We start from the raw sequence: 21,908 nt of genomic DNA on the forward strand, positions 1-21,908 counted from the left end.
GGCTTCGACTGCGCCACTCGCACCCCGCCTGGACCGCGCTGCACGTCAGCACGACCGAGTGCGTCAGCACGCAAGCACGAGAGCCGCTGGGCCCTCTGGGAGCCGTAGTGCTCTGTGCGCAGGCGTTGAAGCCACACGGGTAAGTATAGTTTTTTTTTTTTTTTTTTTTTTTTTTTAGGCGCAAGGGACGTTCGAAAAACCAGAGTCCCGTCGGGCACTGCGGGGAAAAGCGGGGAAAGGCGGGGCACCGTACCGAAGAGGCAACGTCTGCGGGATATCTTCTGTAGGAAGCGGGAGGGGATGGGGGCGGCAACCCACGACGCCGGGGGAAGAGCTCAAACTGACGCCTTTCGCGCAGAGAGTTCTGGGAGTTGTAGTTCAGTCACGGAGAGAGAGACTCGTACAGCGCCTTCTCCGGGCAGCCATTTTGTCTGCCTGTCTTGTGCGGCAGTGGTTCAGCAACTCAGCCCCCGTGACTGCGGGTTTCTGTAGCAAGTCTGAGGCCACAGAGCACCGGGTCATCCGCTCTCAGCAGGAGTTGCTCCAGAGTCAAGCCTCCTGGCACCCCTGGATCCACTTGAACCCGGCTCTGGCCCAGGTTCAGAAGCAAAAGCCGAACTAGTCTTCTATGATGTCCATAGTTTTCACCTTCTTATAAAGGCCGAAATATGGCTGGCAGGCCGGCCAATGACAGTTTCTCTTGCTTGGCGTTGGTGGCTCACACCTTTAATCCCAGCAGTCAGAAGGCAGAAGCAAACGGATCTCTTTAAGTTCGAGGCCAGACGACAGCCTACATAAACCCTGTCTCAAAGCAAAACAAAAAAAAAGAAACCAAAAACCCTCTTACCTTTAAGTAGAAGACTAGATAAGCGATTTCGCCTGTGGAATCTGCCGTGTATGAAGGAATGTGTCAGGAGTAACAATTTAACATGTTTAACTCTGGCACTGGGCCTCACGACCTTAGTTTGACCCCCTCTGACCCATATGATAAAGGAAAGAAACAACAACCAACACCCACAAGTCCATGGTACTGGTGTGCTGTGTGCCTGCCTCCACATATAAACACACTTACACACACACACACACACACACACACTAAACAAAACTGTAATTTAAAAAAAAACAAAAACTTTAAAACAAAACTCTTAGACTTTTTTTTTTTTTTTTTTTTTTTTTTGCGCCAAGGTCTCCCTTTGTAGTCTAGGCTAGATTCAAACCCTCTATGTGACCCAAGCTATCCTGAACTTAGGATCCTCCTCCCCTATAGTGCTGGGAATTGATGCCAGGGCTTTCATATGTGTTAGCAAGAGCTCTACCATTGAGCTGCACTCCCAGCCTATTTCCTATTGAATTTATGTGTTAAAAATGATGTGCATACATGCTTGTCTGTTCGGGGTATGTGCACAAGTGCAGTTTCTGTGAAAATCAGAGGTGGGGAGGGCTTATTTAGTTCCTCCGCATGAACAGTACTAAGGTCTTAACTGAATCATCTCTCCAACCCAGCCCCAATAATTTTTAAAGGTTCTTTTTCTAGGGCTGATTAAAAGATGGTCTCCCAGCTGGGCAGTGGTGCACATGTCTTTAATCCCAGCACTTGGGAGGCAGAGGCAGGTGGATCTCTGTGAGTTCGAGGCCAGCCTGGTCTGCAGAGCGAGTTCCAGGACAGGCTCCAAAGCTGCAGAGAACCCTGTCTGGAAAAACAAAACAAACAAACAAACAAAAAGATGGTCTCCCACGAAGCAGAGCTGTAGGAAAGCTTGTAGCTCTCAAACTAATGTGTGACAACTTTAGCAGGCATAGTACCAACCTGTCTGCAGTCTTAAGTACAGGAAATTAGATTTAATGTTGTTGTTTCTTTTTAATTTACCAACAAAAGGATATACTCAGGTGCTAGAATTCCAAGACTGTGAGACCCGCCACATTTGAGGTCACATTTCAGTGCTCTAACCATGTTTCCTTGAAGTCCCCAACACTGCTAGACTTCCATAAGCTGGGCATACCTTTGGAGTTAATATGGCAAGGTATTTGAGGTTGAAAGTAAAGGGTGGTGGTTTCTTTAAAGATCATACCACTTCTAGTGAGACCTTTCCCGTCAGCTAAATTCCCATCTAAAGTCCTCCTATTTTATGCCAAGTTTTGTACCTGAATTGTACATTAAAAGTTGATGAAAACCCCATGGGGGAAAATATTCTTTTTCCATGACAACAGTGAATTCCTTTATATGTCCACAGTGCAATTTTCAAAATCAAAGTAACATTGAAAGCTGGGCATGCATATTGGTTCTCCCAGGACTCAGGAGACTGCCACAGGAGGATCCCTGTGAGTGCAAGGCCAGCATGGACTGTGTGACAAGAGCCTTCTCAACAACAACAGCAGCAAGGATGCAGGGCTAACGAGATGGGCTCAACTGGGAAAGGAATGTAACGTGTGGTAGAAGGACAGAACTACTTCTGAAAGTTGTCCTCTGGCTTCCTAATGTGTGGCATGATACCACCCCAGCCCCCCAAACACATGTACAAAATATGCATAAATAAAAGGCGGCTGTAACATAGACACAACACTATAATCTGCAGACCTCGTTGAGATGAGACATTGTTATTTGTTCTGATAGCATCTTTTATAACCAAGACAAATTCAAAAGCATGCTTTGAACCACTTGAGCTGTTTGACTACTTCCTCTGAGTTGAAATATTCTCTCCTCATGGGAGGCATTTTAGACCTAGCCGGGCTGGTGGCCCGTGCCTTTAACCCCACCACTCAGGAGGTGGAGGCAGCTGGATCTCTTGAGTTTGAGTTCCAGGACAGCCAGATAGCCAGAGCTGTTACATAGAGAAACCCTGTCTCAAAAAAAAAAACAACAAAAACAACAACAACAAAAAGACTCAAGGCCTAACAAAATGTACAAGGTTCTGGGCGTTTAGAAAGTTACAAAATTCATAAGGCCCTCTCAAAGGCATATAGGCAGTAAACAATTGCTGGGCAGGAGGAAGCTCCTTGTTGGAACTGCCTGCAAAGTAGCCGTCCTGTCCTCACCCACTCAGGAGTGGGCTTGCTGTGATGCAGCATACCAGGTCACCCACACTCAGGTGACACCTTGGCCAAGTAATACCAATAAATCACTTGGTTACCAAACTAGATTTGATTTGGGTGGAGTCATTTCTCTGACCCATAATGGTTCCTCTTATTAGAGTAAACAGATATTTGTTCTTCTCAGGAAAAGTTATGTAAGACATTCAGGCATTGCGTTCAGTTATGTCTTTTTTTAAATTTAGTGTGTGTGCACTCACATGTTCACAGGTATGTGTGATTGCTAGTGCATCTGTACATGTGTGTATGCAGCCAAGGGACATCCTCAGGTTTACATATATATACATATATGTGTATGTATATACCATATATGTGTATATATATGGTATATATGCATATGGCAGCATATGATGGCAGATGCCTTTAATTGCAGCATTAGAAAGACAAACAAATCTGTAAGAGTTCAAGGCTAGCATAGTCTATATAGGGAGTTCCAGGCTATCAAAGGCTATAATGACCCCCTGACTCAAAAAAACTTAAAAATAATTATAATTTTGATTTTGTTCCTACATGCACTTTTCCCAAATGCTGAAGTTATTCATGTCCACAGTTATTCCCAGTTCTGTTGTCATGCCTTTTAAACTCCTTTAATGTGTAGCCATTGTTCAATTTATGATAGATTTTGTTTGTCTGGTATATCTTCAGCTTCCATTCACACTGCACACTGTAGGCAGGAAGATAGTGCAAAGCATGCTATGGTGTTAGTTTGATGCCCGCAGATGCTCATGCTGGCCCTCACTTCCAGTACCACCTACATGAACTCTGATCTCGTGGTGAAAAGGGATCAACCAATCTTCCTTCTTTTTCCTTTTTTTGCTTTTTTGAAACAAGGTCTCATTCTGTAGTCTTGGCTGGTCTTGAATTCAGTATATGGCTGGTGATGTTCCTGCCTTAGCCTCCCAAATCCTGAGATCACTGGCAAAAGCATTCACTACATTCATCTCGACCACGTTTCTTTGCTGTGAGGTTTCTAGTCTACCCTTGTGCTTTGGTTTGGATATAGTTTAAATGAGTTGCCTAGAAGACTCACATATTGGAGGCTTGGTCCCAGCGTGGAAGTATTTAGATGCAGCAAACGGCAGCGCTTATAAAAGTTAAGACCTAGACATTTGTGTGCTCACTCTAGTAATCCCACATTTAGGAGGTGGTATGTGTGCATGCCATGAGTTCAAAGCCACGTTGGGCTACATAGTTGGTTCCAGATCAGCTTGGGATACAGAATAAGACATTGTTTTTTAAAAAAAGAAGGAAGAGAGAGAGAGAGAGAGAGAGAGAGAGAGAGAGAGAAAGGTAAAAGGCTGAGTCCAGGGTGGCTCACATATAATCCCAACATCCAGGACACTGAGGCAGGAGGATCCTAAGTCCAGCATAGCCTGAGTCACATAGAAGGTTTGAATCTTGCCTAGACTACATAAGGAGGCCCTGTTTCAAAAAAAAAAAAAGACAGCCTAGAATCTTTGTTTTGTTTTAAAGTTTGATGTTGCAGTTTTGTTCAGTGTGTGTGTGGTTATATGTGGAGGCACACAGCACACGAGTACCATGGACTTGTGGGTGTTGGTTGCTTCTCTCCTTCACTGTATGGATCGGAGGGGGTCAAACTCAGGTCATCAGGCCCAGTGCCGGTTTTCTATTTGTTTTCTCTTTCATGTCTACTTAGTGTGCATGTGATTACGCATGCTTGTAGAGTTCAGAGGGCAACTTTTAGAAGTTGGTTTTCCCCTTGAACCGTGTGAGTTCTGGAGATTAAATTCAGGTCATCAGGCTTACTGGCAAGTGTTTTTCAATGCTGAGCCCGTCTCACCTGCCCTAGAAGGAGATTTGTAAGTCAACTGGGAAGGGATTTGGAACTCCTAATGTGGGATGGCCCTCTGTATGCTATGAATATGTTTTATTACCATTGGTTGTAAGGAAGCTACTTTGGCCTATGGTAGGACAGAATAGAGCAAAGCAGGAAATCCAAGCAGAGATAAAGGAGAAAAGAAGGTGGAGTCAGGGAGACACCATGTAGCTGCTGAAGGAGAAAGACGCCAGAATCTTACCGGTAGGCCACAGCCTCGTGACAATACACAGATTAATAGAAATGGGTTAATTTAAGATATAAGAGCTGGGTAGTAATATGTCTAAGCCATCGGCCAAGCAGTGTTGTAATTACTATAGTTTCTGTGTGATTATTCGGGTCTGGGTGGCTGGAAAATGAAGGCACAGTCTCCGTTTACAGACCGCCAGCCTCTCTCGAGAGTCCATTTTCTAGAGGTCATTTCTCCTCCTCACACATACTTTTATATTGCTACCTGCCATGGTGTGACTCAACCAGCAGTTGGGGGGATTCCTCAGAACCAGCACAATGCTACCTACCATGGTGTGACTCAAGCAGCAGTTGGGGGGATTCCTCAGAACCAGTACAATGCTACCTACCATGGTGTGACTCAACCAGCGGTTGGGGAGCCTCCCCAGAACCAGCACAATGCTGCCTGGAGTTCCAGCCTCCAAAGGAAGAATGGGATGGTGGGAATTTGTTCAAATATCTGTTTGCAGTTTGGCATAGTGGTACACTCCTCTACTCCCACGGAGCAAGTTTCAAATACAATATTTTGAATGTATGTTCTCAGTCTTGAGGAACAAAAAAGAAAACATAAAACAAATACGGAACTCTAATTCATAACCATTTCCTCGTACTCCTGAATTAAGGACAATTCTGAAGCTACTTTTTATGTTTCTAGGAAATTAGAAGTATATTGGGAAGATGGAAACCAGGTTTCTTTTGGTTTTTCAGGACAGGGTTTCTCTGTGTAGTCCTGGCTGTTCTGGAACTCACTCTGTAGACCAGGCTGGCCTCAAACTCACAGAGTTCACCTGTCTCTGCCTCCTGAGTGCTGACATTAAAGGAGTGGGCTCTCATGCCTGGCTTGGAAACCAGGTTACAAATACAGAGACGTAGAAGGATGAAACAAATCTGGCAACATTAGTTAGAACTGGAGGTAGTGGGGGTCTGGAGAGACGGCTTTAGTGGTTAAGAGCACTCACTGACTGTTCTTCACTGGTCCAATTCCCAGCCCCTACATGGTAGCTCACAACTGTCTGTAAATCCAGTTCTAGGGAATCTGGCGTCCTCACCAATGCACATAAAATTTTTTAAAAAGTCTTTTAAAAATAGCGTGGGCACTGCCTTTAATCCTAACACTCCACTCAGGAGGCAGAGGCAGGAGGATCTCTGTAAGTTCGAGGCCAGCCTGTTCTACAGAGTGAGTTCCCAGATAGCCACACAGAACTACACAGAGAAACCTTGGCTCAGAAAACAAAAAACAAACAAACAAAAAACTGGAGGTATCAGTGTAAACTCATGATACAAATATACTTACCCATTTCCCATCTCCACCTCTAAGAGGGCCTAATATAACTTTAGTATTGATGAATAAATTATCATTCAGATTTTGCCTTCTAAATACATTTCACATTGGGTACTTCAAAAAAAAAAAACAAGCAAACAACAAATCATGAAGGTCTAGAAGTTTCTATTTTCTTTAGTATAATAAGTAGTCAAGACCACCTCACTTTATAATGACGTTGGTTTGGAGCACAGCTTTGGAGGCTGGAACTCCACGCAGTACTGTGTTGGCTCTGATGAGGGCCTTCAGCCCTTGGTCTCATCACACCATGGTAGGTGGTCACACTAAAAGCACGCATGAGAGGGAGAAGTAGCAAACTGTTTCCCAGCAATGCCACAGGCTGGAGGCCGTGGCTCAGTGTGGCACTCACCTAGTGTGCACAGGTGATAGGTTTGGTCTTTAGCCCCACACAGGGTTTCTCTGTGTAGCTCTGGCTATCCTGGAACTCAGAGATCCTCCTGCCTCAGCCTTCCAAGTGCTGGAATTAAAGGAATGCTCTGCTGCTGCCTAGCTGTACTTTCTCAAGCATTTGTTAGTAATACCAGAGTCCCTTCAGTCCCCACCAGTATGGACAGATTTGCTTGTCTACAGCTTCTCCAATAGAGGGAGCTGTGCTACTTTCGCAGTTTTTTACTATGCTAAACAATAACGATATTTTAGCATAGGTTTTTCATGGTAAAATACACAGAAAACAGAATTTATCATTTTAATTATATAATTTAGTAGTATTAAGCACATGTAAGTCTTAGATATATGGTTATGCAAACATAACCACCAGCCATTTCCAGACATCCCAAATAGAAAATGTATTCATTAAAAAGTAACTCCAGGGTTGGGCATAGTGGTGCACACCCTTGAGTTCGAGGCCAGCCTGGTTTACAAAGCAAGTTTCAGGACAGCCAGCGCTGTCATATAGAGAAACCTTGTCTCGAAACAAACAACAATAACAACAACAACAGAGTAATTCCAGGACTGGAGAGATGGTTCAGCACCTAAGAATATTTACTGCTCTCCTAGAGGACTCCAGTTATTTCCTCATAATTATCTTTAACTTTAGTTCTAGGAGAACCAGTTTTTTTTTTTTGTTTTTGTTTTTTTTTTTGGTTGGGGGAGGGTTAGATAGGGATTCTCTGTGTAACTTTGGAGTCTGTCCTGGAACTCACTCTGTAGACCAGACTGGCCTCAAACTCACAGAGATCCTCCTACCTCTGCATCCTGAGTGCTAGGATGAAAGGTGTGCGCCACCACCACCCGGCCAAGTGATAAAAAATTTAAGAGTAGGTGTGTGTCGTGAGCCTTATTCCTGAGCGGGCATTCTGCCCTTACTTAGAGGTCTGCAAATAAATACTCAGGATGACCACAGTGTTTGTTCTAGGAACAAGTTTATTATGCCAATAGTTAAATCTCCAATTGTTAGCAGGTATGGGCAAACATCAAAACTATAACAATCATTTAAATCCCTAATTATTCTTATATCAAATATAAGTAAACATCAAACCTATAACAATCCTAGTCGATCAATCACATCACACCTTCAATCACATCACACTTTCAGCAAAGGTTCCTATGTGTCCTAGGCAAGGTCTTCTATCCTATCTTACTGAGGCATTGGTGTATACGACCTGATAATGGTCCGTGGCTCTCGACGTAGGCCTCTGGATCAGCAAGTCTTGATCCGCAGGCAAGAGCTAGTTCTCTGGCTCTTGGACGGTCTCAGCTGTGGAGTTGCTGGTTCGTTGGATTCTCTATGACCGCTCTGACAGCATGTCTAGCAAGTCATTTTGAGAATGTCTCCTGGCCGTGAGCCTCAAGTTTTTATACTATTTTGTGGCTATGGTACTTTTTTTCTTTTTAGATTAACACACATGTCTGCTTATCATATAGTTACGTCACACTTGTTCACCAGCTCAAACTCTTATCACCACTGCACACATTGCTTCATGCTTTTTAGTTTCATTTTGTGTGTGACACCTAATATTGCGTTTTAACATTTCTGGGCTTATTTTTATAAACTCATATCATTTCATTTAATATTGTCTCCTAATACTCCTGGACTTATTTGTCCTTACAGACTCATAACAGTGTGTTTGTTCAACGCCTTTAATCCCATTATTCTGAAAACAGACAGGCAGATCCCTGTGAATTCAAGGCCAGCCTGGTCTACAAAGATTGTTCCAGGCCAACCAGGGATATATAAAGAGGGACCCTGTCTCAAAAACAAAAATCTTAATAAGAAAAAAATAACACCAGGGCCAACAATATTGCTCAACAGGTAAAGATGTCTGCTGTTAAGCCTGATGATCTGAGTTCAATCTCCAGGACCCAAATGGCAGCAATAAAAAATGAAAATAAAAAGTAATCAACACACCCTGCCCCTGCCCCCGCCCTCAGAGCACCTACAGTCACTCATGTGCAGGACCATGCAGATGTGTGCCTGGCTTACTTCAGTTAGTATGATGTTTTACAGTCTTACATTTCTCAGCACATGTCACGTTTGCTCTGAACAACTGAATACAGGTAACAATGCCATTAAAGAGTATTTGTACCGCTCTGTCTTCCCTGATGCTGTAGCTATGTAAATACAAGTTCCTGTTTTATTTTTGTTCCAGGTACTCACTGTGTGGCCCTGGCTGTCCTGGAATGCATTCTGTAGACCAGGCTGGCATAGAATGCATAGAGCCACTCGCCTCTGCCTCCCCAGTGTGAGGTGCCATAACCAGTCTGCATGCAAGTTTTTGTCAGTACATATTTTCTTTATCAATTTGGGGGTTTTTTTTGGTTTTTTTTTTTTGAGGGGGGCTAGACAGGGCCTTACTACCTAGTTCTGACTTGCCTTAAACTCATAGCAATCCTCCTGCCTCAGCCTACCAAGTTCTGGGATTAGAGTGTGTGATATTACATTTTGCTATCTTTTATTTTTTATATCTGAGAGAATTGTTAGCTCCATGATAATTACTATTTATTTTTATTATTTATTTATTTGTTGGTTTTTCAAGACAGGGTTTCTCTGTGTATCCCTGGCTGTCCTGAAACTTGCTCTGTAGACCAAGCTGGCCTTGAACTCACAGAGATCCATCTGCCTCTGCCTCCTGAGGCTATTCCAGTAGGTGACAACTGTATCACTCTCCCCCTCAGGGTGAGCATCAAACCCAGGGTCATGTACATACTGGGCACTCGAGTGCTCTCCTCCTGAGCCACCTCCCCAGCCTGTGATCTATTGTAATGTTTTGTTTTTATTTTAAGATGCATTTATTTTATATTACGAGTGTCTTTCCTACATGCATGTCTATGTACCATGTGTGTATCTGGTGCCCTTGGAGGCCAGAAGCATTAAATGCTAACATCTAGGAACCAAATATGGGTGATGGGGAAAACTTGGGTCCCTCTGGGAGAGCAGCAAGTATTCTAAACTGCTGAGCTATCTCTTCAGTCCCTACCATAAAAGTTTTGATTGGCAGTAACTAATGAAATGGAACATACTACACGTGGTGATTGAAGATTTTCTTATCTTCTTTGGAGAAAATCTAGTCAAGTCCCTTGTCCTCGCTTGTGTGAGGTGTGTCCTCACTTGTGTGAGGTGTGTCCTCGCTTGTGTGAGGTGTGCTAGAGACTGAGCCCAGGGCCTGTGCAAGCCCGTGCTCACTGTTGAGCTACTTCCCAGGACCTCTTTGTCATTTTCTTTCTACAAAGAAAAAGGAGGGATTGGTGGGATAGCTTGCTTTGTTCCAAGCCTCATCACCTGAGTTTGAGCCCTAGGACCCTTATGGGTAGATGGAGAGAGCCAAGGACATACATTGTCCTCTGACCTCCACACAAACACTGTAGCACACACACACATGCACACACACAATGCAAATACATAATACTAATAATAAATAAAGTTTGTTTTAAATGTGATACATCACCTTCTCCAGTCCTTCTTGGATAGATCATAACATCATGGAGGAGGCAGGCAGCTGTCCCTCAGCCTGCCTCTATTGCTCCCAGCTGCCATGGCCCACACCCACACTGGCCCCAAGTGATGGCTTCCCCTCCAGTCTTCCAACAGCCTCCAAAATGGTTTTTCAATTTACATTTGAAAAATTATGTCATGCAGTACAGCAGTTTGAAAAGCCTTGCTCAAAATGTCATGCCCACCCAGACATGCAGTCTGGTTTGAGATAACAGGCTTTGCAGATATAATTAAGAAAATATATATATGTATGTATATAAACATATATAATTAAGGGTCTTGAGAAGACGTCATGAATTTAGGTCAGACCTTAAACCCAGTGACTTTACGAAACCGTCTTTACAGAAGTAGAAGGGGAGACTGAGGAACGGCTCGGCCAGGGAACTGCCGGCTGTGCGAGCTGCAGGGCCTGAGTTCAGTCCTCAAACAGCCAGACATGGTAGTGCCCTTTGCGGCTTCAGCAGGTAGGTCCCTGGGGCTTAATCACCAGCCATTTTAGCCTAATCAGCAAGCTTCAGATCCCAGTGAGAGACCTGTCTGGAAAAACAAGGAAGGTAGGCAATGTGGCTCAGTGCTTACAAATATTATGCTTACAAATATTATGACCTGAGTTCAGTTTTGGGGACCCACGTAGTAGAAAGGAGGAACTGACTCCTACAAATTGTCCTCTGACCTCCGTATGTCTATGCATACAAAATAAGTAAGTATAAAAATTTTTTAAAAGCCACAAGGTGGCAGCACTCAGAAAGTAGAGACAGGCAGATCTCTGAGTTCAAGGCCAGCCTGATCTACAGAGTGAGTTCCAGGAGAAAAAAGGCTACACAGAGAAACCCTGTCTGGGAAAAGGAAAAGAAAAAAAAAAAAAGGTCCCGATCAACATGGTGGCACAGGCACAAATCATTTAGTCCCAGATTTGGGAGGCAGAGGCAGCTAGGGCTACACAGAGAAATCTTGCTTTAAAAAAAAAATAGATGAATAAATAAAAATAAAAGATAACACTGGCTGTTACGCTGAGAACAGTTCTACAGCAGCAGGAACCAGTAACTGCTGAGCCTTGCTCCCACCCCTTCCAAGGTGTAACCTGTTGAGGGCAACGCTGTCTGGGCAGGCTGGCCTTGGCCCCTCCACTAGAAGCAGACTGATTTTCACAGAGCATTGGCCGCTGGCTTCTGGTTTAGAATCCAGTGAGGCTGCCCTTGGGGATCCTTCGGGAGGGCAAGGGAAGGACCCAGAGTGCAGACTCCAGCCTTGAGGACGAACTCTGTCATCCCTTCTGCCCACGGGGAAGTATTAATCCCAATCCAGGTACCACACCTCATTGTGTGCAAGCCTGCTATTCCTCGGTGGACCACACGGCTGGCATTGCAGTGGGATGTGGAAATGCCGGGATTCCTGTCTCATGAAGCTGGCTGGCACAATGACAACCTTTACCCTTCTCAGAGGTACTTTCCACACCTGGGATTGGTCACAGAAGACTTTGCCTCCCAGGGCCTATCTTCAGGAAGAATCCTCTTGCCTGATCTTCCCAGGCTGTCCAAGTACCCCCCACCTTCCCCGCGGCCCCCCAAATCTTCCAGGTCTAATGGATTCCTGCTGAGAACAGTGTGAGTGCCGAGCCCTGCTGCTCCTCCTCCAGCGTTCGGTGGAAGCCCAGGCCCCAAAGCCGCCTCCCTGCCACCCCAAGGAGGACTCAAGGACAAGGGCGAAGCAGGGTCGCTCAAAGCTCCGCAGCCGACCTGGGCGCTCGGAACAAAGGCATAGCGATTCCAACTGCCTGTGAGCCGCCAGCGAAGGGAAGCATCAAGCAGCAGGTTCTGGAGTCCCTCACCGTCGCTTGTTTTGTTTCTTGAGACTGCCCAGGCTGCCCTGGTGCTCATCAGAAATCCAGACTGGCCTCTCAGTCCTCCTCCCTTGTCCTCCCAAGAGCTAGAATTACAGGCATGAGACATTGTACTAGAGGAACACTGACAAGCCATACTGCAAAGGAGGAAACAGAAATAAAAATATGGGGGAGGGGAAGTAAACTACTGTAACCTTGATTTTTCCATGCAGATATATTGTTAATATTACTTCTTTTTTGTTTTTACTTTTAGGATTTTGTTTTTAGACAAGGTCTCATTAAGCCAAGGGTAAGTGCTTTACCACTACACTGTATCCCCATCCTTTACGTTTTTTTGAGCCAGAATTTCATCAACCCAGACTGTCCTCCAACTTGCTATGTTGTGGAAGGGGGGCTTTGGTCATCCTTTCTCAATCTACTAAATGCTGAGATTACTGGCACACATCTGTTAGGCGCCAAGGAAATTCAGGACAAATGACTACCTGAGGTGCCTATTAACATATCAAAGTGGATGCTGGCTAACCGCTCTCTTAGCTGGCTCCTATGGCACTTCTTACCTCACCCTGCTACCCCAGATGTCTCCAGTCCTGAGCTTCTCCCGCTTTCCCCATTGTCTCCTTCCTACATAGCCCAGCCATTTTGGTCAAGCGCTCTCTTGACCTCTTGGTTCTTCTCCCTCTCCTGGTCTCCTCTCTTGTCCCTCCCTCTTATCTTCAGCTCTGCCACCTCCCTCTGCCCCCATCTCATGGCCTGGTTCAGTGTGGACCCTTCAAGAAGCCTCTGGCTGTACTCTCCCTCCTAACTACATAAGAAACCTTCTCCTCAGCCATACCTAGGAATGGTCAGGATTAGAAGGATTTGGAGGGATGGTCTTGTTAGCGGAAGTGTGTCACTGGGGGTGGCCTTTGAGGTTTCAAAAGCCCACACCACGCCCAGTTCTTCAGTTTCTGTCTCTCTCTTTCTCTCAACCTGTGGATCAGGATGTAGCTCTCAGCTCTACTGCTCCAGCATGCTCCCAGCCATGATGCTAATAAACTAAACCTCTGAAACAATAAGCAAGTCCCCAGTCAAATGCTTTCTTTTGTAAGAGTTGTCTTGGTTATGGTGTCTCTCCACAGCAACAGAACACTGCCTAAGACATGTTGAACAGCTATAATTACCCCCTTGCGAGGGTAGAAGCAGAAGGTTCAGGAGTTCAAAGTCAGCCTCAGCTGCAGCAGAAGTTTAAGGCTGGCTTAGGACAGATGAGACCCTAACTCAAGAAAACAAACAAAAAAAACTAAAGGAATATAATATATTAGTTAGGTATAGTCTTTTTGTTTTTTTGTTTTTGAGGAACTCCTATGTCAAACAGGCTTCTTTGTCAACAGAGGCCCAGGGAGGGAAGGTACCGTGGTATTCAGTCCAAGCAGGCTCAGTTGACCCCATGGCTTTGACTTGAGCTCCACAGCAGCCAGATGCCACCTCCCCTGAGCCATGCTTCAAGGCTGTTGAAACTTTCTATGGCCTAGCCCCTGGGCAAGGTTAGGCTTCTCTTCTGGACACCAGCATCACGTGGTACATTTGTGGTATATTTCTGTCCAGAGGTCTCCACACTCCTCTGACTGCCAGGGTTGAAGAAGCATCACACTTAGCTACCCACAGGGAATTCTTCCTTGTTCTGTCTCCAGGCAAGGCCCCAGATCCCTTCCTGTATATGTGTCAATAAGGGCTCAGGGGTGCATAACCCTAGTTATGCACCTTGTGAGGCGGAGTCGGGAAGACCACAGACTCAAGGACTGTATGGGTGGCTTAGGTACACCCTATTAAAACAATAAAGACCTGCAGCCGCCGTGATGTTGATGCCCAAGAAGAACCGGATTGCCATCTATGAGCTCCTTTTTAAGGAAGGAGTGATGGTTGCCAAGAAGGATGTCCATATGCCCAAACACCCCGAGCTGGCAGACAAGAACGTGCCCAACCTTCACGTCATGAAGGCCATGCAGTCTCTAAAGTCTCAGGCTACGTGAAGTAGCAGTTCGCCTGGAGACACTTCTATTGGTACCTTACGAATGAGGGCATCCAGTATCTCCGCAATTATCTCCACCTGCCTCCGGAGATCGTGCCTGCCACCCTGCGCCGCAGTCGTCCCGAAACTGGCAGGCCTCGGCCCAAAGGGTCAGAGGGTGAGCGCCCGGCAAGATTCACAAGAGGGGAGGCGGACAGAGACACCTACAGAAGGAGTGCTGTGCCCCCTGGTGCTGACAAGAAGGCCGAGGCCGGGGCTGGCTCAGCCACCGAGTTCCAGTTTAGAGGAGGCTTTGGTCGTGGACGTGGTCAGCCACCACAGTGAGCTTGAAGACTGTTGTTTTGAATAAACTTTAAAGAAAAAAAAAACAAAAAAACCAAAACAACAAAGAGAAAACTAAAAGACAACAAAACCCACCGAGGGTGAAGCTCAGCAGTTTGCCTGACACACAGCCCATCCTCTCACCCTTGGAGTCCTGACTCACCCAGTTGCATGTGTTGCTCTAGGCAACTGGGAGCCTAAGACAGGCATCTCCAGGGAAGGAAACAATTAAGAGCAATATGGTCCTGCACAGTGTGCTTTGCAGTGAACACAGAAGAGAACGTAACCAAACCCCAGCCCCCGAGATGGAATCTTCCATTTGAACTCGGATGAAGAGCACCCACCCGGGCGCTGCTCCCGAGCCCCAGATAATAACTGCTATAGTCGCCTCCATCCCTGGTCTTCTGATTCACAGGCTGTCTATAGCCTCTCTAGGATCCTGTGATCCAGTCCAAGACCGGTCTCTTGGCCTCTGTGAGTCGTCACCCTCTTTATACCTTTACACTGCAAGGGACAGGGTGAGCTCCCTCCCTGAGTGCCTTTGAAGCCAGACACTGGCCTCACCCCGGCAGTCCCCTAGACTATCTCCAGCATGCACCTTGATACTGCCCTCCCTGGCCCAACTCTCGCTTCTTTTAAGGAGCTTCCCAGGCTTTGTGTCTTCGAGCTCTGGACTCCAAGGCCACGACTCTTCTAACAAAGAGAGTCAGTCACTCTAGAAGTTATCACGAGGATCAGGTAGAGCTGCAGAGCTCATGAGGTTCAGGCCGTTTAAACAGTCAATACAGGGGCCTCTTAAATCCTTCAGCTTCATTCTGGCTGGTCTTGGCACTAACCCTGCGCTCTAGGCCTTTGCCTTCATCTTTTGCCCACATCTAATTCTGTGCTCAGCCTTAAGAAGGCTCCTTGGGGAGTTGGTCCGTTACCCAGAAGCCAGGAGCAGTTGATTGAACTTTTATTTCAGAGCCAGGGAAAAACAATAGCTAGTCTACTTTAGAGCCAAGATCAGAACGGACCCGCGTCACATGCCTTTGGAGAAAGCCCTTTGCTTCAACGAATCATTTCTGGGAAAGGGTAATAGGCAGGAAAAGCCGCCATTGGCATTTTATTTTCAGCTACTGATGACAGTAACCACTGCAACTGAGCAGAGCTTGCCTCTTGTCAGGGTGAGAGTAAGATGCCCAAAAAGGTTCAGCCAGAAGGAATCATTGCCAGGGTGGGTCCTACTGATGGATGGTGCCTTATCAGGAGAGGGCAGCCAGGGAGAACAGCCCTCCGGGACTCCTGTGGGATAGCACATTGTCAGGACAAAGGGGCTGGACTGGGCAGGTTGACTCTGGAGAAGGTTATCCACCAAGGGGAGGCCCAGATGAAACGTGTGAAAATCGTACCTTTCTTGGAGAAGTGGCAGCACGGGCCTCTATATGGATGAGGGCAGGGACAGCTCCAGTGTGCCATGATATTTAGGGCCCAAGGCAGGGAGGAAATGGCAGAGTAGGTTGAAGGCTAGACTGTTTCTTCTCTACACCCACCCCAGGGTTACCCAGCCCCCTACCATGCTGCCTCTCACCCAAAGCTTGAGCTCCCATTGGTTTTCAGGACCCACATGTGCCCAGGGCTCTGCCAGAGCATTAAAGTGGGAGTCGGGAGCCTGAAGAGGAAGCCATCTGGCGACAAGAAGTGATCTCAGAGAGTGTTATCTGATGACCCAGAGATGAAAGGGTTGGAGGTGGGGGGACAAGCCTGGGGTGCTCGGTATGGATGCTCAGAGGGCCTTGAACCCTTCCAGAGCACAGTTTGTATTCCAAGGAGGGAGAAAAACAAGAAACGGAAGCTGAAGAAGGATGCCAAAGGAGGCAGTGACCAGTCCGCAGGTCACGGGGCTCAACAGGAACAAGACAGCAATTGGCTTCCAATCAGCTCACTGGCAGCTGGAAGTCCTGTGGAAACAACCGCCCCTCCCCACCCCCTTCAGCTGTCTCCTCTGTGAGAAGCATCAGGGAGCCACAGGGTGGGTTGAGAGCAGCTCCTGGAGAAGGACAATGGCTGAGCTTTGATGATGACCCAGACCACTCTGGCTTAGCCGGGTGAGCCCAGGAGGACTGGGGAGCTAGGAGGAGTTACAGTGCCAGCCACGGTGTAAGAGGCCTGAGTTTGTAAGCACTGTCAAGCTGTTTCAACACCCCCTGCCTCTACTTTTGGAATACTAGAATTATTTCTGTTTGGGGTGTGTGTGTTTGAAACAGAATCCCACATAGCTCATGCTGGCAATATACCCACTATGCAGATGAGGCTGGCTTTGAAGTCTTTGAAGCCCTTGCCTCCTTCTCCCAACTGTTGGGATTACCCCACCCATTTTGTTTTGTAGAGAAAAAGTCTCATTGTACAACCTAGGCTATTCTCAATTCTCACAGTCCTCCTGCCTCATAGGGAGTCCAAGGCCAGCCTGACCCCACCCCCACCCAGAGTATGAGGATTACAGGCATGTGTCACCACACCCTGCTTTTAAAATCTTTATTATTTATTAATAATTTGAGTCTTACTTTGTAGCCCCTCTGGCTTGGAACTCACTATATAGACCAGGCCAGTATCGCCACACCTAGCCCTGCTATTCTTTTTTTTTTTTTTTGAAGATTTCTTTATTATACATACAGTATTCTGCCTGCATGTGTACCTGCACCCCAGAAGAGGGCACCAGATCTCATTATAGACGGTTGTGAGCCACCATGTGGTTGCTGGGGATTGAACTCAGAACCTCTGGAAGAGCAGATAGTACTGGTAACCTCTGAGCCATTTCTCCATCCCAAGCCTTGCTATTTTTGATAAATAAATTGTTTGTTTGTTTGTTTTTGTTTTTGAGACAGGGTTTCTCTGTGTAACAGCCCTAGCTGTTCTGGAACTAGCTCTGTAGACCAAGCTGGCCTCAAACTCACAGAGATCTGCCTGCCTCTTCCTCCTGAGCACTGAGATTAAAGGTGTGCGCCACCGCTGCCTGGCGCTTACATAATTTCTATTCAGCAGTCTTCTCCATACATCTGGTAGTAGGGTGAGAAGGTTGATCAGTGTGAACTAAATTCAGGAGCATGTTTGTATTGGTTAATTTTCTACTGCCATGATAAAACACCATGCATGACCAAGGCAACTTGTAGAAGGAAGTTGATTTGGGCTTAAGTTTCCAGAATAAGAGTTTGCCACAGCAGGGAATCGGCATGGCAGCAGGAGCAGGGAACAGCGCTCACATCTCAACCATGAGGACTAGGTAGTGTAGGTACACAGGTCCCCATTTTTCCCGAGGTGCTATGCAGGGCTGTTCTGCTTCCTGGTTCCACTGCATCAGCTTAAGGGTGTGGCATAGAACTGCCCTCTCCTGTTATGTTAATTTCACCTACGGCCCAAGGGTGTAGCTCAGAGAGAACTCTTCTATCATGGTAATTCCACCTGCAAGCAAGGTTCTCGCCGCAGGCAAGGTTCCCTGGTCAGAGAAGGAAAGCTTCCTCTTTTCTCTGTTCAGCTGCTGTCCGACCTTGGGTGCGACCCCCTGACTTTTCTCTTTCCTTGATCCTGATGGGGGGCTGGTGTCCTTTTGCCCCACAGTATATATATCCGACTTGTGCTTAATAAAGCTGCCATTTGCCACTGCTCCTTGGCAGATGAGCCAGGTCTCTTTGTGTATGTGTCGTCTCTGTTCAAACCCCTAGGACATGCGTCCGTTCTCGTGGGCTCGAGTCAGGAAAGCGCGCGCCTGTTTCGAGGTTCGGGTGTCCACAGAAAAGTGCGGAAGCTTACAAGGTAGAGAGAGCAACTGGAAATGTCAGAGATCTTTAACCTCTCACAGCCTCCCTTGTGTGACATATTTTCTCCAACATGGCCACACTTCCTAACTTTCCCCCAAACAATGCCAGCAAGTGGGGACCAAGTTGAGCCTATGGAGGACATTCTCATTCAACCCATTACAATGTACAATAAGGCAAACTGTATCTTCTAAGTGAACTTTTGGGGGAAATCCGCTGTTTACCATCTTATGCCTATACATAAGTGGGCGTGCATATGACTAAAATCAGCTGCATTATGGGAAAGGGTCTGCAGAGTGAGCAAAGGCTGCCAGTCAAAATAGAGAAGCACCCAAACCACACACCCTGGTAACTAGTGAACCTCATAGAGGAAAGCTCCACTCGGGTGACCTGCCGCCACACTCTATAGTGCATCTGGCCTGTTCTTGGCTTTGGATAAAGTTTCATTGCCACTTTTACAAATCTGTGTCTTCATTTCAATTCCCTGAAAAAGGATCAAGAACCTGGAAACATCTGGTCCAGACCCTGACCACTGGTAAACCTTGGAATGCTGAAGCAGGAAGTCTGTTATGAGTTCAAGAGTTACATAGTGGGGCTGGAGAAATGGCTCAGAGGTTAAGAGCACTGACTGTTCTTCCAGAGGTCCTGAGTTCAATTCCCAGCAACTACATGGTGGCTCACAACCATCTGTAATGAGATTTGGTACCCTCTTGTGGCCAGCAAGCACATAGACAAACAGAACACTGTTACATAATAAATACATAAATCTTTAAAAAAAAAGTTACATAGTGAAATGCTATTAATAAAATGAAGCCAGGCGGTGGTGGTGCATGCCTTTAATCCCAGCACTTGGGAGGCAGAGGCAGTTGGATCTCTGTGAGTTTGAGGCCAGTCTGGTCTACAAGACCTAGTTCCAGGACAGGCTCCAAAGCTACAGAGAAACCTTGTCTTTAAAAAAAAAAAAACCCCGATAAAGTAAATAAATAAACAAAAATGTACATATATATTATTTTCTCCTAAAATGGCTACCTATTGTAGTCAACGTTGGCTTTGAAATCTTAGTCCTCCGATCTCTGAGATTACAGCTATGTATTATCATGTGTGTTTATATGTGTTAATTAATTTTTTAAAAACACAATATCTTTATTGGTTCTATGCTTTGAAAATAACTTCCACAATATTTATTTAATTCTTATGTGTTCGGGTGTTTTGCCTGCTTGTATGTTCGTGGACCACCTGCCTGGTACTCATGGAGGCCATAAGAGGGCATCAGAGACCCTGAACTGGAGTTACAGACCATTGTGAGCTGCTGCGCTCTTAATCAATGCACCATCTCTCCAGACTCTAAATAATTGTGTCTATGTGTGTTCATAAGCTTGTGTGTGGAGATCGGAGGATAACTCTGTGGATTCATTTCTCTTCTTCCATCTTTATGTGAGTCCTAGGGATTAAAGCCGGGTAGGCAGGCTGGGCAGCTAGCGCCTTATAAAACGACCTTCTGGCTAACCCAGCTATCTAACGGAGCCTAATTCGCCGGACCACTTATTTGTTATTTTGAGACAAGGGTTTGACATCAGTGATTTATGTACAAAGATACTTATAACAAACCTATGATCGATTGCAGATGATATGATTCTTGACGGCCCTTGAGTTGCTGGAGAATGCCCAGGAAATGACGTTGAGAAATGATGGAGCCAAGGAGGTAAAGGAATCAGAAAGGAGGGTGGGACCCAAGGATTGCAGAGTCAGGGACACGAAGGAGTAAAGGGGATGAACCTTTCTGCTGGTGGGTGTGGGCCCGACAACCCCAGGAAGTCAGGATACGCGAGCACGCAAAATACAGAAAGAACGCAGAGTCCTGAGCCATCCCAAGTCTCACCTCCACAGTGCAAGGTTTCTGGGACAAAATGCTAGGAGTCAGGGCTATACTAGCAGGAGGTGACCACAACAATGGTCTAGGGCCAAACTAGTGCCGAAGGATGGACTAATGGGCGAGGGCTGTAGTAATGGTTGAGAGCCGGACTAAAGACGAACAATGCTGCGCAGTTAGGAATTCTTGTCTGTATAATCCAGTTAGCTCAATGAAGAGGAGAGCATTTCCATTCCTTCAATTGGGCAGAAAAGAACCTTTAAATAAATGTACTGGCTTCCTCCGCAGGGTACCAGATCAAATACTGCGTGAAGTGAGTGGAAAGACGTCAGTAAACCATACCCGGGATCCGAAATCCAGGCTGCTCCATCCGAAAAGCTCCATCACTACTGGCTCCGCCCCCTTCAAGGTAATGAGCTAGCCTCTCACGCCGATTGATCAAGCAGTCCACTCGCTCTGTTGCAAAGGTAATATCCGGATAGGCGGAATTTGTCAAAGGAATGGATCGCCCTTATGGCCCTACTGCGCATGCTCGCCCCGTGACCCCAGCTTGAGGTGACGGCGGGAGCCAAGGCGGGGTCCCAAAAGCACAGAGGCTGAGGGACCCGCCGCAGCTCCGTCGTCCAAGAGGCTGGGCCTGCTGCCGTCGGTGAGGACGGGCCCCAGCGGGCGGGAGGGTCCCAGCCTGCGAAGCTACTCCCGACCTAGCTGTCCCGGGATCCGGGATTGGTGCTAGGAAAGGGTCCCTGGCTCTGCCCCTCTCATTGCTGGCCATCCGCAAAGCGCTTCCTTTCTCCATGCTTCCCTTTGACTAACCCACCCTACCCCTGAACCGAACCTGAACACCCCCAACCTGGGACCCCACCCTCCTAATGCTCACCTACCCCAATCGGTGTCCATTCTGCCTGGTACACACCCATCCTTAACCTCTGCAGTTTTGTCGCTTCTGTCCTGGGGGTTCTTGTCCCAATGGCAGAATTTGAGGGCTGGAAGCTGGGGAGATGCTTCAGAGACTAGATGGAGGGCATTGGTGGGAGGGGAGCAGGGAACTGGGGCATTTTAGGCTCAAGACCAAATGTGTTGGGCAAGGGTGGTGAAAGGTATCATTCTGGAGTCAAGGTGATTAGGAGATGGGAGAAACTTTGCTCTGTTCTACATATTCAATTCTTGGCCTTTTGGGAGGTTCACTGCCTTTTTCTTCCATCTCCCTTGAGAATGTGTCCTGCACGCCCCAGCGTCATATCGTTCCCTAAGCAGTCCGATCACAAGCCCTCCATGACTGTGCAGGATAGTGACTTTGGGAACGCTGTTGGCATCCTGACTTCAACGACTTTCCCCTTCACCAGATGCTAGCAACTCCAGTTACACAGATCAAACCAGCCCAGAGAGGGTAAGGGGGTCTGTCCTTCTCTTGGGACATTGCTGTTTCACCCTCATCTTGATGAAGGTAATTCCATTGAGCACCCCAAAATAACAAGAGAAGTTCCAAATCTCCAATGCCTGTCAGTAAGAGTTTGGACCTTAATTGTTTTATGGCCACCATAACAAATCGCCACCAATCTAGTGACTCAAAATAGCACAACTTCATTATGGTACATTTTAGAGGCCAGAGTCTGATGTGGGTGTTGTTAGTGCCAGCCGCTGTAGTCCTCC

At 46.6% G+C, this 21,908-nt stretch overlaps 1 protein-coding gene and 1 pseudogene across 6 annotated transcripts in view; both read left to right on the plus strand.

Moving 5' to 3' along the window:
- Position 1: 1 nt before the first annotated feature.
- The window catches only part of Flywch2 (FLYWCH family member 2), a 29,211-nt gene continuing 7,304 nt past the window's right edge, over positions 2 to 21,908 (plus strand). For 3 of the 6 annotated variants that reach the window (XR_015003496.2, XM_085694693.2, XM_085694694.2), the window contains exons 1-4: positions 26 to 139; positions 12,519 to 12,554; positions 20,010 to 20,087; positions 20,544 to 20,664. Coding sequence is in view for 2 of the 6 variants with exons in the window: in XM_085694693.2 (XP_085550819.2) it covers positions 20,071 to 20,087; positions 20,544 to 20,664 (138 nt within the window). In the remaining 4 variants the exon portion in view is untranslated. Of the gene's footprint in view, positions 140 to 4,769; positions 4,908 to 12,518; positions 12,555 to 20,009; positions 20,088 to 20,543; positions 20,665 to 21,908 lie in introns of those variants that run through there. The other 3 variants (XR_015003497.2, XR_015003498.2, XR_015003499.2) reach the window with 3 other exon arrangements.
- On the plus strand, positions 14,091 to 14,649 carry LOC125401860 (small ribosomal subunit protein eS10 pseudogene; annotated as a pseudogene).

This window comes from Myodes glareolus, chromosome 9 (assembly GCF_982192425.1).
Source record: "Myodes glareolus chromosome 9, mMyoGla1.1, whole genome shotgun sequence".
Classification (NCBI taxonomy): Eukaryota; Metazoa; Chordata; class Mammalia; order Rodentia; family Cricetidae; genus Myodes; species Myodes glareolus.